Source organism: Elgaria multicarinata, chromosome 14 (assembly GCF_023053635.1).
Source record: "Elgaria multicarinata webbii isolate HBS135686 ecotype San Diego chromosome 14, rElgMul1.1.pri, whole genome shotgun sequence".
Lineage (NCBI taxonomy): Eukaryota > Metazoa > Chordata > Lepidosauria > Squamata > Anguidae > Elgaria > Elgaria multicarinata.
This window is the reverse complement of record NC_086184.1, coordinates 34,484,704-34,501,890: the sequence shown is the minus strand read 5'-3', so window position 1 is coordinate 34,501,890 and position 17,187 is coordinate 34,484,704. Positions and strand designations below refer to the sequence as shown.

General features: G+C 40.6%; 1 protein-coding gene across 3 annotated transcripts in view; it reads right to left on the bottom strand.

Moving 5' to 3' along the window:
• Positions 1-17,187, bottom strand: part of LCAT (lecithin-cholesterol acyltransferase) — a 51,283-nt gene that overhangs the window by 25,690 nt on the left and 8,406 nt on the right. For 2 of the 3 annotated variants that reach the window (XM_063141379.1, XM_063141382.1), the window contains exons 3-5: positions 8,424-8,539; positions 5,692-5,787; positions 2,128-2,352 (exon numbers count right to left, since the gene is read on the bottom strand). In XM_063141379.1, coding sequence (XP_062997449.1) covers positions 2,128-2,352; positions 5,692-5,787; positions 8,424-8,539 — 437 coding nt within the window. The remainder of the gene's footprint in view (positions 1-2,127; positions 2,353-5,691; positions 5,788-8,423; positions 8,540-17,187) is intronic. The other variant, XM_063141380.1, reaches the window with a different exon arrangement.

Below are 17,187 nucleotides of genomic sequence, written 5' to 3'. Positions count from 1 at the left end.
CCCATTTTGTGTGATGCACAGAGACCACGAATAAGAAATGCAGGTTGCTTACCTGTAACTGTAGTTCTTCGAGTGGTCATCTGTGCAGTCACACAACCCACCCTAACATCCCCACTTCGGTGTGTTATGTATAGTAACTTTGTTTCCTTTCTTAATGATGTTTCTATATAAGTTTAGCTACAATTGGGGGTACATCGATATCGAGTTATTGAAGCTTTTTGTTCGGTATCGATACCGACACATAGTACTAATGTAACAACACTTGTTTTTTGGTATCGATGTCTCCATCGATACTGACAGTTTTTATTACTCTCGGTCCCGAAGCCACAATGTTGGTCTCCAGGAACTGAGCTTCAGGGCGGGAACCCCTCAGCTTGCGCATGCGCACTCAGTGCATGGGGGAGGGGTTCCCGCCAAAAACGCCTCAGCTATAGAAGTTTTTCCCGATCGAGACTCCGCGCAGGCACAGAGCCCATTTTGTGTGACTGCACAGATGACCACTCGAAGAACTACGGTTACAGGTAAACAACCTGCATTTTCTTTCCTCTGTCTTTTACTACGCACGTACCTAAAGAAAGTTTTCTTTTGGTTGCTTTTAATATCCCTCGGTGCGCTCAGCTCATTCTCAGCTTTAGCTTTCCTGTTACCATTTCTGCACTTCTGTGTTACCTGTCTATGCTCTACTTTTGTAGCCTGGCTTTCCTTCCTCTTCCTATATGTATCCCTTTTTGTTTTCAGGTCAACTCTAAGCTTTTTGTGGAGCTACATTGGCTTCTTCTGTTGTCTTCTATCTTTTTTCCTTGTTGGGATTGTTTGTAATTGTGACTTTAAAAATCCTTTTTTAAAATAACTCCCACCCACCTTGGACTCCTTTTCTCATTAGAGTCAAAAAAAAAAAAAAAAAAAAAAAGAGGGGGAAGAAGGAATATCATCGCCTCTGACTTTTGAGAGGTGCCAGCTGTGGCGTGCTCTTTACCCAGACCTCCCCTGGCTGCCCACTTTGCTAATTTCAAATGTTTAAGATGATGATGATGATGATGATGATGATGATGATGATGTTTTGGATTGTCTGGGTTTTGTTTTAGTTTTTGGATTGTAACGTCTGTTTTTTGTGGAGGGTATATTTTCGGGTATTTTCGACCTATAAATTGATTAAATAAATAATTGAATCAAGTCACAAGTGAGTATGGTTCATTTTGCACTATTGGGTGTAATATATTAGTAACACAGGAAGTGGCCTTATCCTGAGCAAGACCCATTATTATCAGCACTCCAGGGTTTCAGGCAGTTTTCCCCCCAGGCCTACCTGGAGATGAACTCGGGACCTTCTACATGCAAAGTTCTACCATTGAGCTACAGCTCTTCCTCTGGGTCTCTATGGAAAGGGGTAAAATCTTAAGGTGTGGAGGCAGAAGCCAGTGAGAGGGGGAAAGCCCATCCCCTCTTGGCTCACACTGTTCTAACATTTCACACACACACACACACACACACACACACACACACACACACATATATAGCCCACTTTCCCCATCCTCTGTTTCCTGTGAGGGAAGAACTACACAGGATGTACCTCTTTCCTAGGAAATAATGGGGAAAAGCTGTTGGTGTGGTGATTTTTAGTGGGTGAATAGCCCAAAGGGAAGAAAGGATGAAGAAGCCTCTCCCCTGAGTCAAGCTGCAGACTTAAAGGTTCCATTTTTGAACACCCCCACCCCAAACAAAGTGAACCACTGGGGGTGTTCAAAAATTGAACCTTTAAAGCTGCAGCTTGACTCAAGGGATGGTGGGGGAAAACTGGTGGGGAGAGCTGTTAGCAGTAGAGGGGAAAAGGCATATACAGCAGGGGTGCCTGTTTTCCTGGCCACCCCACCATCTTTCCACTCTGATCATGGCTTTTCCATGGGTCCTAGAGGTAGGCGCCAGTCCAGGGATAATAAATCCATAGGAGAACATGTTAGGAAAGTGGGTGATCATTCTGGCATGAGAGATCAGCTAGAAGTAGAGCATGGAGACCACACTTTTGGGAAAGGCACTGACAGAGCCTGAGGAGGCCTGGTGATAACCCTGGAGGCCGTAGGCACACTTGGGATGCGGAGTGGAAGGATGACTGCTTGGCAAGCAACTCACCTGAGGCTATGACCCTCATGGATTTCACTGCTCCACCCCAGGGAGCGCCCAGGGAAATGAAGCCCTTGATAAAACGTTCTTTCCACCCCTGAGGCTGCTGGAGCAGGAAGTATAGGATGTTGAGGTTGCCCAGGCTGTGGCCAATAAGGAAGACAGGCTGCTGGTAGTCCGCATACATTTCCTCTACCAGGGTGCGCAGGTTCTGGAAGTATTCCTCTTGCTCATCTGTGGAAAGAGTATTGGCAGGGCAGAATCCTGCCAGCCGCACGGTCCAGGCACATAGATGTCCCAATTGCATCTTGGACCTCAGCAACTTTTGCCACCACAACAACTCAAGGAAGTGAATTCAATAGTTCAGTTATGAGTGTCATCGCATGGGAGAAAATCATGTTTCCTTAATGTCACTTCTCTACCCGCACATTTGTCCCTCATTTCCTCTTTCAAAAGATGAAGTAAACAACCTGCATGTGGCCTATTAAGTGGGCCGTTTTGATCCCGCTGCTTCTCCTGCACACAACAGGAGGTAGCAGGAAGTTCTGTCTCAAAAAATAAGCCAGACTTACTGGGGGTTTTCTAGCAAAGGAGGGTAGAAGGGACAGGAGAAGCACGGGAGGCAGACAACATCATGAGAAGGACTGGTGAAAACCCATGAGTGCCCAGCAACAAGAATGCATTAAAACACTCATCTCATGACACTCTATGTGCTGTGTGAAGGGCTACTTCCTTTTATCTTGCCTGAATCTCCCACCATTCAGATTCATTTGGTGACTCCCTTGGGTATTTTGAGAGAGGGAGAAAAACACCTCTCTATTCACTTTCTCCACACCATGCATACTTTTATACACTTCTAGCATGTTGTCCCTTATGTCCCTTTTTACATCACAGGAGACAATAATTTTGGTTGCTCTTTTCTGCATCTTTTCCTACAATATCCTCCTAGAGATGTGGGGATCAGAGCTATTTCACAGTATTTCTAAGTGTGGTCACACCATATAGTTGTATTACAAATACAGCCAAGTAATTTAGATACAACTGTCATCACTAAAATCTCTGAATAGGGGAAAAAGGGATATTTTTGATTGAGAGATTTTTATGCCAAGGATAAGCCAAAAACAATAGAACAACTCAGAGCTGATTTAGGAGATCTAGGCCTAGGATACCTTCGAGAAGTACAATTATCCCACCTCCTTAGAGACTCCAACACAAAAACACATGCACTCAGAACCTTAACAGGATTAGAATGAGCAACGCTAATAAAGGAGGGAATGGAATTGTATCTTTAGTTTATGCTTTCCTAATAGAGTTCGATGGTGGGCTTGAAGAAAGTGTGGGAAGGAGATTTTGGAAGGCAATCAGATGACACTACCTGGAATAAATTATGGAACAATAGACCTTTTAGGTCAATATCAGCGATTCAAGAAACTTCTCTGAAAATATTGCACAGGTGGTATCGCACACCAATATAGCTAGCACATTTTACTTCAATAGGCAAACCCCGTTGTTGGAGAGGCTCCGGGATATTTTCATTTATGGTGGACTTGTCCACATATACAGGGATTCTGGATGTTAGTACATAGAGAATTAATGGTTATTATCATTATTTATAATTATTTTTACAAAGGATCTAATGTAAGTTTGAAATGTAGAGTATTATTATTATTATTATTATTATTATTATTATTATTATTATTATTATTATTATTTGCTGCTCACCAGACAATTACACAGCAGTGGACAATTTGAGCTTATCAGAATGGTACTGAAATATATGGTCAGTGGTAATGTCAGAAAAAATAACTCATGACTTGCTTCTAATCCAAGGAAAAACAGGAGATTTATTCAACATTCATCACAACTGGACTTAGAAAAATATATGCCTGCTTCAGCTTTGACCATTTGGACATTATAACAACAAATGAAGTTCATACAGCACACTTATTAATTAGTATATTGTTTATTTAGTTATTTCTATTTTTCCTCCCTTTTTTGTTCTCTTTTCTTTCCTTTTTTGTATTGTTTCCACCCCTAAAATTGTATTAATTAATTTCATATAACAGCTGTTTAGACATCAACTGTTAGGGGACTGGTCACTTTTTGGTTATAATTAAATAAATAAATAAATTTGGGGGGGGGAGTCTATGCACCACAACCCCAAGATCCCTTTCCATTTATAATAAATAATAATAATAAATTTATTTCTTACCCGCCTCTCCCTTTGGATCGAGAGATTATACTTCTGCTTCCTAATTTTTAACTAGTACTAAGGAGGTTTTGGTGAGGAATTTTGTCATAAGCCCTTTGAAAATCCAAGTCAACTATGTCTATCAGATCATCCCTAACTATTTCTTGACACTTTCAATGAATTCAAAAATGTTAGTGAGAAAGTGCTTACCTTTGCAGAAGTCATGCTAATTCTTCTTCAACAAGACTTGTCCTTCTAGATGTTTGATCATTTTATTTTTAACAATGCTTTCTATCAATTTACCCAGAACAGACATTAATCTAACCAAACTGTAATCTACTTTTTAAAAATTAGTATCACGTTGGCCACTTTCCAGTCCTCTGGTACAGAGGTTGATCTTACATATTTTGTTTAGATCAGCAATTTCATTTTGGAATTCTTTAAGAATTCTCAGATGGATACATCATCTGAACTCAGTGATTTATTTGTTTAAAATTCTTATTAGGGGGTTGGATCCAGATTTATACAAGATCAACTGTGCTGGCAGAAGTATGCTCCCTTCCATCCCACAGCAGCTCCTCTGGCCTCCTGAAAATGCTACACACAAGCTGAGGAAACCCTGCTGAATGGGGTGAGCTGTAGTTTGGTGGGGATCTCCCCAAAATCAGGCTGAGGGTCCTTGCATGAGTGGAGCACTTCCTCTCACAGGAAATCCCTTCCTCTTATTGAAGTCAGATTCTGGATCCAGACCAAGATCTACAACTTCATCACTTTTTGTCTCAGTTCTTGACACTCCCTTCCTGAAAATATCAAAACCTTTTGCATATCTGAGAGCCAAACAAGATGTGATATGGGAAATCCATCATGGATCTCAGAATGCTTTTTCCCTTTGCTTATAAGAAGCCATAGGAGAGCAGTGGGCATGGGAGGGAGAGATGCATCAGGATGTGATGTGGGCTAGAAGAGACTGGCCTTCTTCTCTCATGCAATTTCCCTGAAAACAGCTGTTGCCCACAGAATAGCATAGGGGAGTTCATCCTCCTGATTGCTGTAGTCTTTAGGCGTGGGGCTGACATTACAACATGGGCAGTGGAAATTCCATCCGACTCTCCTGGGGTCCCTATGCCACTCAGTAAGGCATCGGTCCACCCTTTTTCTGCCACCACTTCCCAGCCCATGATGAACACTTCAGGGGAGATTGGAGGCTGAGCCCTCTCTCCTAAGAACATAAGAGCTCTGATGCTGGATCAGACCAAGATTCCATTGTATCCAGCACTCTGTTCACACAGTGGCCAACCAGCTGTTGGCCAGGACAAACAAGGCAGGACTCAGTGGAACAGTGTCCCATCTGCGTCCCACCAGGCCCCTCAACATGTACTTACTAGGCCCAATCCGCCAGTCATAAGGGGCAGCTCGCACTGTCTGGTCTCGCACATAGCCATTATTGACAAGATGCTGCACCAATGTGTGCAGGTACCCTAGAGAGAGAGAGAGAGAGAGAGAGAGAGAGAGAGAGAGAGAGAGAGAGATTAGTATTTGGAGAAGTATATGAGGAAGTCTACACAAGTACCTCATCTCGTTGTACCTTTCCAAACTCCTGGCTTCCCCCCAAGCTTTACAGAGCAGTTGAGCTCAGTACATGGGGAGGCAGTAGGAAGGTTGCACACTCTTTTCCCCATCACAACCCCTGCCAGGATCCCACCATATTCTAGCATGTGCAACATACTTTCCCTTTGCAAAGCAAAGTTATTTTCAAAAGAGGACAAAAGGTCGAGCTGAGTTTGAACATGTGTGGCTGCATTTTCTCCCCTGGCAGGAAGGAAAGAGGGAACAAAGGAAGAGGCTTTTGGAAGAAAAATGGACAGGAGGCCATCATGCTTATGTAGAATACATGTTGCCTCTTTCAAAGATGCCTTCTCCTTTTAATGTCTTCCAGAAAGTAGGGAAATAATAACACAGCATCCTTCATTGTAATACATTACTTCCCTGACTTAATTCACATCCTCCTTCAGGGCATATACATTTTGCAGGACATATACTGGGGGTCAAGGAGGTACACATGATCCCCTTATCCCTTCTTCCTTTTGCATGTTTATTATATGTCCATTTGTTTAGGAATCCTTCTTTTAACAACTGCACCCCTAGTAGAAATTCAGGAGGCAATTTCTCTCACATCTCTATCAAAAGCTTTATCAGTTGATTTTTTGACTGCTATGTACATTTTAAAAGGCATAAGAGCCCTGGTAGTGGTGTTGGTGGTGGCAATCTACAGAGTAGGGGTGGGGCGTTTCTACACACTACAAACTAAAGCCACTTTAACAGCATAAATGAAAAGCATTTTTCTAAAGAACAGTCACAAAACATGCGGACATGACACTTGCATCTGTTCAACCTATCATGGGCTCTCTCAATCCTTGACCGTCATGGCTTATTCGAGGAATTTCAGAGGGCTGACTGGATGGATTGGGGGAGTGGTGAATGTATCATTGCAGTCCCTGCTACGACCACTCCTGAAAATAAACCTCCCTTGATCCAGAGATCTATGCTAATTATTGTCCAGTGGAAAACACCCCGTTTTTGAGTAAGGTGCTCAAGGGAGTAGTGGCATCTCAACTGCAGTTGAGATGAAACTGATTATCTGGATCCTTTCAGGCCCAGTTTTGGGATGGAATCAGCACTCTTCAAATACTTGAAAGGTTGTCACACGGAGGAGGGCCAGGATCTCTTCTCAATCATCCCAGAGTGCAGGCCACGGAATAACAGGCTCAAGTTACAGGAAGCCAGATTCTGGCTGGACATCAGGAAAAACTTGCTGACTGTTAGAGCAGTATGACAATGGAACCAGTTACCTAAGGAGGTTGTGGGCTCTCCCACACTAGAGGCATTCAAGAGGCAGCTGGACAATCATCTGTCAGGTATGCTTTAGGGTGGATTCCTACATTGAGCAGGGGGTTGGACTTGATGGCCTTTTAGGAGCCTTCGAATTTATTTATTTATTTATTTATTACATTTCTATACCGCCCAATAGCCGGAGCTCTCTGGGTGGTTCACAAAAATTAAAACCATTCAAAATATAAAACAACAGTATAAAACCATAATATAAAATACAATATAAAAGCTCAACCAGATAAAAACAGCAGCAATGCAAAATTACAAATTTAAAACCATGTTATTTAAAATTTATAGATTGTTAAAATGTTGGGAGAATAAAAAGGTCTTCACTTGGCGTCTCAAAGCATATAATGTAGGTGCCAAGCGAACCTCCTTAGGGAGCTCATTCCACAGCCAGGGTGCCACAGCAGAGAAGGCCCTCCTCCTGGTAGCCACCTGCCTCACTTCCTTTGGCAGGGGCTCATGGAGAAGGACCCATGAAGATGACCTTAGGGTCCGGGCAGGTACATACGGGAGGAGGCGTTCCTTCAGATAACCTGGCCCCAAGCCGTTTAGGGCTTTGAATCGGGCCCGGACCTGGACTGGCAGCCAATGAAGCTGGAAAAGGACTGGCGTAATGTGGTCTCGTCGGCCAGTCCCTGTTAGTAAGCGTGCTGCCCTGTTTTGCACCAGTTGAAGTTTCCGGACCGTTTTCAAAGGCAGCCCCACGCATAACGCATTGCAGTAATCCAAACGAGAGGTTATCAGAGCATGGATAACTGTAGCTAAGCTATCTCTGTCCAGATAAGGGCGCAGCTGGTATATCAGCCTGAGCTGATAAAAGGTGCTCTTTGCCACTGAGTTCACCTGTGCCTCAAGTGACAGTTCTGGATCCAAGAGCACCCCCAAACTACGGACCCGATCTTTTAGGGGGAGTGCAACCCCGTCCAGGACAGGGCAAACATCACCTCGCCGGACAGAAGAACCACCCGCTAACAGTACCTCCGTCTTGTCTGGATTGAGTTTCAATCCATTTTTCAATTCAAACTCTACTATTCTATGATTCTATGATATACAAAGAGCTTTTCACCAGTATTACTCAAATTTGTATAAAGGACAAGACATTTCAGTTGATTTAATGGACTTTTTAAAGGCCCTAGCACAGAAACAAATTCAAATGTGTAACAACAACAACAACAACAACAACAACAACAACGGAGGGAATAGTCCCCATTCTTCTTACCTGCCAGTTTACTCTTATCCAAGTATTCCACAGAGTAGGTTTTGCCAAACCCCGGGACTCGGATGTGCACTCCTGGAGCATTAGATGTTCTCCTTGTGGTCCTGTTGTACACCACTCTGCATGCAGAAAGTAGGTCCAGGAAGGTGCAAAACACAAACATTATTTCAGGATTTCAACTCTCAACAATTAACATCTCTTTGATATATGTTAAAAATTACTACAAGCAGCCAGCTACCTGAAAGGCCACCTTCTCCAATATGAGGCACTTCTCTCAGTCCTGCTGCCTTCAGAGGTGCATTTGGTGGTGATGCACCAGAGGGTCTTCTTGGTGGACAGTCAGTGGCAGTGCCAGGCGGGGGGCGAAGGGGGGCAAGCACACACACCCCAAACAAGGAGCTTGCCACCCCACTTGCCACTCCAGTTGCTGGATTCATATTTATTTATATTTATGTATTTATTACATTTATATCCTGCCTTTTTTCCTCCAAGGAACCCAAGGCAGCATACATAATCCTCCTCCTCTCCATGTTATCCTCACAACAGCAGCCCTGAGAGTCTCTGACTGGCCTAAAATCACCCAGTGGAGTGACTTTAGGAGTCACTCCTAAAGCAACTGGAGGAGGGCTAACGTTGTCCCTATCTCCAAAAAGGGCAAAAAGGAGGAACCTGGGAACTACAGACCAGTCAGTCTAACATCCATCCCTGGGAAAATTCTGGAGCAGATTATAAAGAAGACAATCTGTAAACACCTTGAAATCAATGCGGTGATCACTAGAAGCCAACATGGATTTGTCAAGAACAAGTCCGGGGGGGGGGGGGGGGCGGAGCCTGACGGCCATGTACTGATAAGATTTCTTGTGAGGCTCCCAGACGGGACAGCCGAAAATCCAATTATCTCATTTAAATGGGCATGAATCTCTAATGAACATTAATAAAAATGCTTATGACCTTTAACTGATGGTGATGATGGCTTTTTTGAAAGTATAATCTGTATATGGAGTGGGGAAATCAGCGCGGCTTTTGGGCTCAGCAATTCAGTCTGTCGGAGCGAAGAGCCTAAATCGAAACTAAAGATTTTGTTATTGTTGGACCTCTTCTAGCAACTGCTGAGTTAAATTGCAGTGATATATCACTCCTTATCTGTGTAGAGCGAGCAATTGGTAATAAATTTAACCATCAGAAAGCAGTGAGAGAGAAAAGTTGTTTACTTGCATGGAATGAGAGACTGTTCTGATTGTTACTTGGAATATTAAGCAACCGATTTATGCCCTATGCCAAACATTAGGGGGGGGAAGTTGAAAAAGCGACCTGGCAATGCTGTAAACGCTCCTCAAATCATAATCTCGGCCGCCTTGAAAAGGTGTCCTCAGAAGAAGACGCTGATAGCAGTAGTGATAGTGACAAGATGGCGGGGAAAGCTGGCAAGGAGCCAGCTACTATGGATGAAATTAAGAGCTTCATATTAGCAAACAACGCTACACTTTTTAAAAAGATGGATGAACATTCTGAAAAGGCAGGCAAGAGAATGGATGTGTTAGCTGGCAAGATTGCTCAGAATGACAGGAGCATAAAGACACTAGAAGCAGGAGTAAATTTATTGGAGAAACAGCAAGATGTTTTTGAAAAAAGCTGTAATGTACAGTTTCAGGACCAAGAGAAAAGGCTGATCCAATTAGAAGACCAGAATCGACGATCTACGCTACGAATTAAGAATTTTGTTGAAGTATCAGGAGAGGACTTGAGAAAAGTAATTTTGCGGTGGTTTAAAGAATTGATGCCTGATCTGGAAATAAAGGACTGTGAGGTGGACAGGATTCATAGAGTGGGAGAATCAAACTACAGACGAGCAACTAAAGACATCCTGTTGAAATTTGGCAGCTACTACAAAAAAGAGCAAGTTATGAAGAAATTGAGGTCTATGGCTCTGATACAATACAAAGGCACTTCAGTGCAAATTTACAACGATCTTTGTCAGCAAACACTCAAATGGAGACACAGTGTCAAACCTATAACTGAAATATTAACAAAGAATGTAATAAAGTATGCCTGGGGTTACCCTGTTTTTTTAAGGTTCACACATGGTGGGAAGCAATACAGAGTAACCTCCTTGGATCAGGGCAAGGAGTTGCTGAAGAGTTTGGGTTTGTATAATGGTGCAAGTTTGAAAGAAGCAGGTGGGAACGGAAGTGAAGCTGGGGCGTCTGGGATGTAATAAACTCGATAAATTGACAATGAGATAACAGTATATAAATTGTGTTAAAACATAGAGGTCTTGCCGGTCAGGCGGAGCACTGCCTCTCCCCCCTCCCCTAAGGGTAGACAATGGCCGGAGTGATAGACTTACGGGGATTTGGGGGGTAAAGAGGTGGGGGGTGGGGGAGGGGGTTCTGATTGGGTGGGAGGGAGGGATTTGAAGGGGTTTTATGGTTTTTGTGTTTTTATGTATGTGAATTGGAGTTGCAGAACACATGGGATCGGAAGGAGTATCAAAAGGTTGAATATGGATAAGAAAATAAAATATCAACGCTTAATGTAAAAGGTCTGGGGGCAGTCGTGAAGAGGAGAATTGAACAAATGTTAAATAGAGAAGGATCTGATGTTATCCTGCTGCAAGAAACACACCAGGGATTCGATGGCGTAAACGAAATACGCATAAAATGGTCAGTTTATTATGAAAAGTCACTGGCGACTTAAAAAAAATGGAGTGGCTATTTTGATTTTTAAAAAAAGTGGATTTATATTAGAAACTATAAAAAAGGATGATAATGGTAGATATCTTATGATAAAGGGTCAAATTGAAGGCAAAGCGTATACATTAGTCAATGTTTATGCCCCTAATGAGAGACATAGAGAGTTTTATACAGAATTATTTAAAGAAATAGAAGATTTTAAGGAGGGGTATGTTATCTTAGCTGGGGACTTTAATATGGTTATGGATAATAGATTGGACAGGTCAAACCCCACTAGTGCTGAAAAGAGAAATAATATTACTATATTCAACAAATTGGTAAAAGAAAAAGATTATGTGGATTGTTGGCGTTTACTTAGTGGGGCGAATCCTGGCTTTTCTTATTACTCTCCAGTTCATCATGCATACTCTAGGATAGACTATATATTTGTTTCAAAAGAGTTTGCAACTAAGGTTTGTAAAATGGAAATGGGGGTAATAAAGGTAACAGATTACGCATTGCTAAGTTTAGAGTTTACAGTTAGGAAGAATTATAAAGAAGCGTATAGGTGGAAAATGAATACAAAAATATTGAAGTATAATAAAGTGGTAGAAAAAATGCAGAGGGAACTGTCAGAGACTTGGGAAATTAATGAAAAGGGTGGAACGGCAAGGGCAGTTGTTTGGGATACTATGAAGGCAGTAGCAAGAGGGATTTGTATTAGAGAAATGTGTAATTTAAGGAGGCAACAGCTTGCAGCGCAGGAAAAGTTGGAGGTAGAGATTAAGAATTTGGAGAAAGATTATTGGCAATTCAAAAATAAACATAAATTAATAGAAATACAAGCAAAGAAAAAAGAATTAGAGAACATAAATTTAGAGCAAGTTCAGAAAAATCTAATTTATATGAAAAGGGAGTATTTTGAAAATAGTAATAAAAACTCTAGATTGCTACCCAGACTCACACAAAAGGAAAAAGCTAGGAATGGGATAGGAATATTGAAAGATAAGCAAGGGAATTATTGTCATATAATGAAGGGTAAAATAAAAATCTTTCAAGAATTTTATCAAGAATTATATAAGGGACAGGATATCCAAAAAAAGAAGTTGGAAGCTTATATAGAAAAGTATATAAAGAAGGGAATAAAAATAGAACATAAAGAGTTAATGGAGAAGGTTATAACGCAGAGAGAAATTGAAGAGGTAATTAAGAATTTGAAAGTGGGTAAATCACCTGGGGTTGACGTTTAGGACCGGAATATTATAAAGTTTTTAAAACGTTTTTAGTACCGAAATTATTGAAGCTGTATAACGCCATATTGGAGGGAGAGAAGATACCAGAATCATGGGAACACTCATTGATAATTTTAATTCCAAAACTAGATAAGGATTTGACTGTCCCTGATTCAAACAGACCTATTTCATTAATAAATCAAGATGCAAAAATTTTCTCAACTATTTTAGCAAAACGGTTAAATAAATTTATAGTGGAATATATAGGGGAAGACCAATGTGGATTTGTAGCAGGTAGACAAATGCATAATTTAGTGGGAAGAGTTTTAAATGTAATACAGGTGATAAAAAACTCTAAGGTTAAAGCAGGAATTTTGGCACTGGATATTTTCAAGGCTTTTGATTGTGTGAGCTGGCAAGCATTAAAGATGGTTTTAAAAAAAATGGGATTTGGAAATAAATTTAAAGCTATAATAGAACAACTATACTCTCAAAATACAGCCATAGTGGTAGTGAATGATGGAGTTACGGATAAGATACGACTAGCCAGAGGGACAAGACAAGGATGTCCACTCTCGCCTGTCCTGTTTGTAATAGTTATGGAATTATTGGCGAATGCAATAAGAGATGATGGGGAGATAGAAGGAATAGGGGATATATATATATTAAAAAAAAATTGAATATGTTTGCGGATGATACTTTACTAACTATTAAAAATCCAATAAGAAAGATGGAAAGAATTAAACAGCAACTGAGAGAATTTGAGGAAATTACTGGGTTAAGAATAAATTGGTCCAAATCAGAGATGATGTTATTCAATTATACTAAAAAGGAAGAGAAGGAATGGGAAGGAAAAGGAATAGAAATGAGAGTTAAAGAACAGATTAGATATTTGGGAATCAAAACTACAAAAAAAATAGAGAGTTTTGAGAAGGAGAACTTAAATAGTTTTAAAAAAGACATTTTAGTAAAATTGGAAAAATATAAAAGATTAAATTTATCCTGGTTTGGAAGAATTGCATTAATAAAAATGAAGATTTTAGCAAAGATTAACTTTGTGCTCAGGATGTTACCAATAAAAATTTCAGAATTAGAGATAAAAAGTTGGCAAAATATCATAAATAATTATTGTAATGGTGATAAGAAAGCGAGGGTAAACAAGAATAAATGGTATTTAAGTCAAAAAAAGGGAGGATTGGGTCTCCCAAATATTAACCTATATTATATAGCTAATAGGTTAAGGCATATTGTGGAAGCGATTATAGGAGTAGGAGATTTAGGTTGGATGGAGGATAAAACCACAAGCAATATTGAGATGAAGTTGGAAAATGTATTCTTTAGGGAAGGAGGAAAAAAATGGGCTGAAAGTATAGGTAATCCGCTCTTGAGGTTTCACTGGGAGATTTGGAGTAAATATAAAGGGGAGCTGCTCGAAAGCAGCTCCCCTTTATCACTGGTAATAATGTTAAAGAATTTCCCGTAGGAATTAAAGAGTAGATTAAGTAAAGTTTTAATAGAAAAAAATAAAATGAAATTAAGGGATTGGTTAAGAGAAATGAATACAAGAGAGGATTTGGAAGAGGTTTTAAAGATAAAAAATTAACTTGGTTAAATTATTGGCAATTAGAACAGTGGACCAAAAAGTGGGTAAGAGAAAATGGAGATTGTAGAGAGGTGACGAAATTTGAGGAATTAATAGTTAAAAAAGAAAATGATAAAGGAAAAAGAATAGCGTCAAAAGGGTTAATGAGTGAAATATACAGAATATTGTTGGAGAAAGGGCCGTTGGATAGTTTAGGGGAAATGGTTTGGGAGACAGATTTGAAAGTACAAATAGGACAACAGAGATGGGAGGGACTATGGAAACAAAGAGCATTGAGAAATATGTCAGTGAGAATAAAAGAGAATTACTTTAAAATTATATGGAGGTGGTACCTAACCCTGGTTAGATTAAATAAGATAAATAATCAGCATTCAGCAAATTGTTGGAGAGGATGTGGGGGGAAAGGAACATATTTACATATGTAGTGGGAATGCAAATATGTACAAAAATTGTGGAAGATGGTGTTTTTAGAGATTGAAGAAATTGTGGGAATGAAGATAAAGCAAACACCAAAAGTTGCATTACTGTCACTACTTGAAGATTTAAAATGTAAAAAAGAAATTAAGGAATTGATATCGAATTTGCTGACAGCAGCAAGATTGGTCGTAGCTAGGAACTGGAAGATTCAAGGAGATTATTGTATTGAAGAATGGTACAAAGAAGTATGGGATATAGCTATTAATGACAAATTGACTTGTAATATTAAAGTGAGAAGAGATATAGCTAAAACAAATGATTTTGAAGGAATCTGGAAGCAGTTCCTAATATTTGTCTTTTCTAAGGGAAGTGGGAAACCACCAGCAGAAGAAAGTATGAGATTTTGGAACCAGGAATGAGATCCCGAGGTGGGGGGTGCACTTATATGTTAAGTTTGATTATGTTATATAGATAAGATATTAATGTTAATTAATAATTATGTAGTATATTTTTTAATTATAATGGTGTATGTTTAAGTATTGTAGAAAATATATTTTTTTAATAATAATAAAAAAGAACAAGTCCTGTCAGACAAATTTGATCTCATTTTTTGATAAGGTAACCTCCCTTGTGGATCGTGGGAATGCTGTGGACGTCATATATCTTGACTTCAGCAAAGCTTTTGACAAAGTACCACATGACATTCTGATTAACAAACTAGCTAAAAGTGGGCTAGATGGAACAACTATTAGGTGGATTCACAGTTGGCTACAGAATCGGACTCAAAGAATGGAACCGCTCTTGCCAGAGGACTCTATGGCCTTCCAAAATAGTGCACTCGATGCATGAAATTAGGCAACAGAGCCCACCACAAGACACGTTAATCAATTGGTGTTTGGATAATAAACTGAGCAGCCTGTTGTTTTTCTCCATTGCTTAAAATGGCAGAACAATGTACTCTCAGTTGTGTGTGCGTTGTGTGTTGCCTGCCACCAGACACAATACGGTTGCATAATTAATAAACTGTTGCTTATCATGTCGTCCAAACCCCGCCAGTGACTCTCTCTGTCCCCCTAACATCACAGTAGCTGCCTGGCTGATTAGCACAGGAGGGCAGCAGTTCAGGAGAAGAGATGGCCCCAAGTGACAGCTCCTGATGATAGCATCAGGGAGCATAGGCGTGCGCAGCACATTTCATTAGGGGATTCAGCCAGGGATTTTTTTTAAGGTAAACATTGATTAAATATACAGTAATAAAGGACTTTTTTTCATTCATCAAACAAACAAAATAAATGAAAACTGAAGTAAACTGTATTTTTTTAATTAACAAGTAATCTGTACTTTAAAAATACACATTTTAAAATGGAGACTCTGAATACTATTTTTTTGCTGTAGTGATAACCAGGCATATATAAAGATACAGTCAATTTTCACCATCTTTAAATTTAATCAGATAATGACCTAATCCAAACTTACTAAAACAGATTCACATTTAAAACAGATTCTATCACATTAACAACGAGTGTCATCTTAAGTTCCAGCACCATACATAGAATACACCATACCTAAAATCCCCTAATAATGATTTTAAAAGATTGCCCTTTGTGCTGCTGAGCAAAGAATTTGGAATGAGGTCCAGGAGAGAGACGTCTGGGGTGAATATAGTGAGGACGAGGGGTGGCTGTGAGCCTAGCATAAGAGAGGGCTGGCTGGCAAGATTTGGAGAACTTGGGGGAGTGTAGGAGATCTGGAAGTAGGGACATCTCTGGAAGGCCGCGAAGGGGCTATTGGCAGAAGACAGGAGATGAAGGAGAAAAGAGAGGATGGGAAACCGTCACAAGGGCACATCAGTCTTTTTTACTGATCAATTGTAAGCCGCTCCGGGAGCCTTTTAGGCTGAGGTGCGGGATAAAAATACTCTAAATAAAAATACTCTAAATAAAATAAGGGCAGAAGAAGAGGATTGGCGTAGGGGGAGCCCTGGGGAAAGAAGAGAGAGAAATGCCCCTATGTGTGGGGGTAGAAGAGGGAGAGAGGGTGCAGACAGGAGAGGTAGGAGTGTCCCGGAGGGGAGAGGAAACAGAGGTAATGTTTAGCCTTGAGGAGAAGCCTGAGGGGAGACATGATAACATTCCTCAAATACTTGAAAGATTGACACACACAGGAGGGCCAGGATCTCTTCTCGATCATCCCAGAGTGCAGGACACGGAATAATGGGCTCAAGTTACAGAAAGTCAGATTCCGGCTGGACATCAGGAAAAACTTCCTGACTGTTAGAGTATGACAATAGAACCAGTTACCTAGGAAGGTTGTGGGCTCTCCCACACTAGAGGCATTCAAGAAGCAGCTGGACAACCACCTGTCAGAGATGCTTTAAGCTGGATTCCTGCATTGAGCGGGGAGTTGGACTTGATGGCCTTATAGACCTCTCCCAACTCTATTATTCTATGATTCTATGAAAACAAGTAGTGTAGATCCTGCTTGAGACACCTGGGCCCTGTACACCTAGGAAACCCAATGCATGTTGTTCAGTATCTAAATTATAGCCAGCTCTTGCCAGGGCTGGCCCAAGACATTTTGCTGCCCAAAGTGGAATAGCAAATGACATGACCCCCCACCCCACCCCCAAACTCACAGTGCAAAGCCAGTAAAGTCATTTTGGCACTTGAGGCCAGTGGACAACAGCTTATTATGCCATAATAAAGTTGTGAGTCTTCCAGATCTCACAGGATACTTTACGGCTTTTGAACACAAAAGAAGAAGAGGACTATACCACAACCTGGCCTTTGGGTCATGTAACCAGCAAGTACAGTCCAGAAAGGAAATCCAGACACAAGCAATTC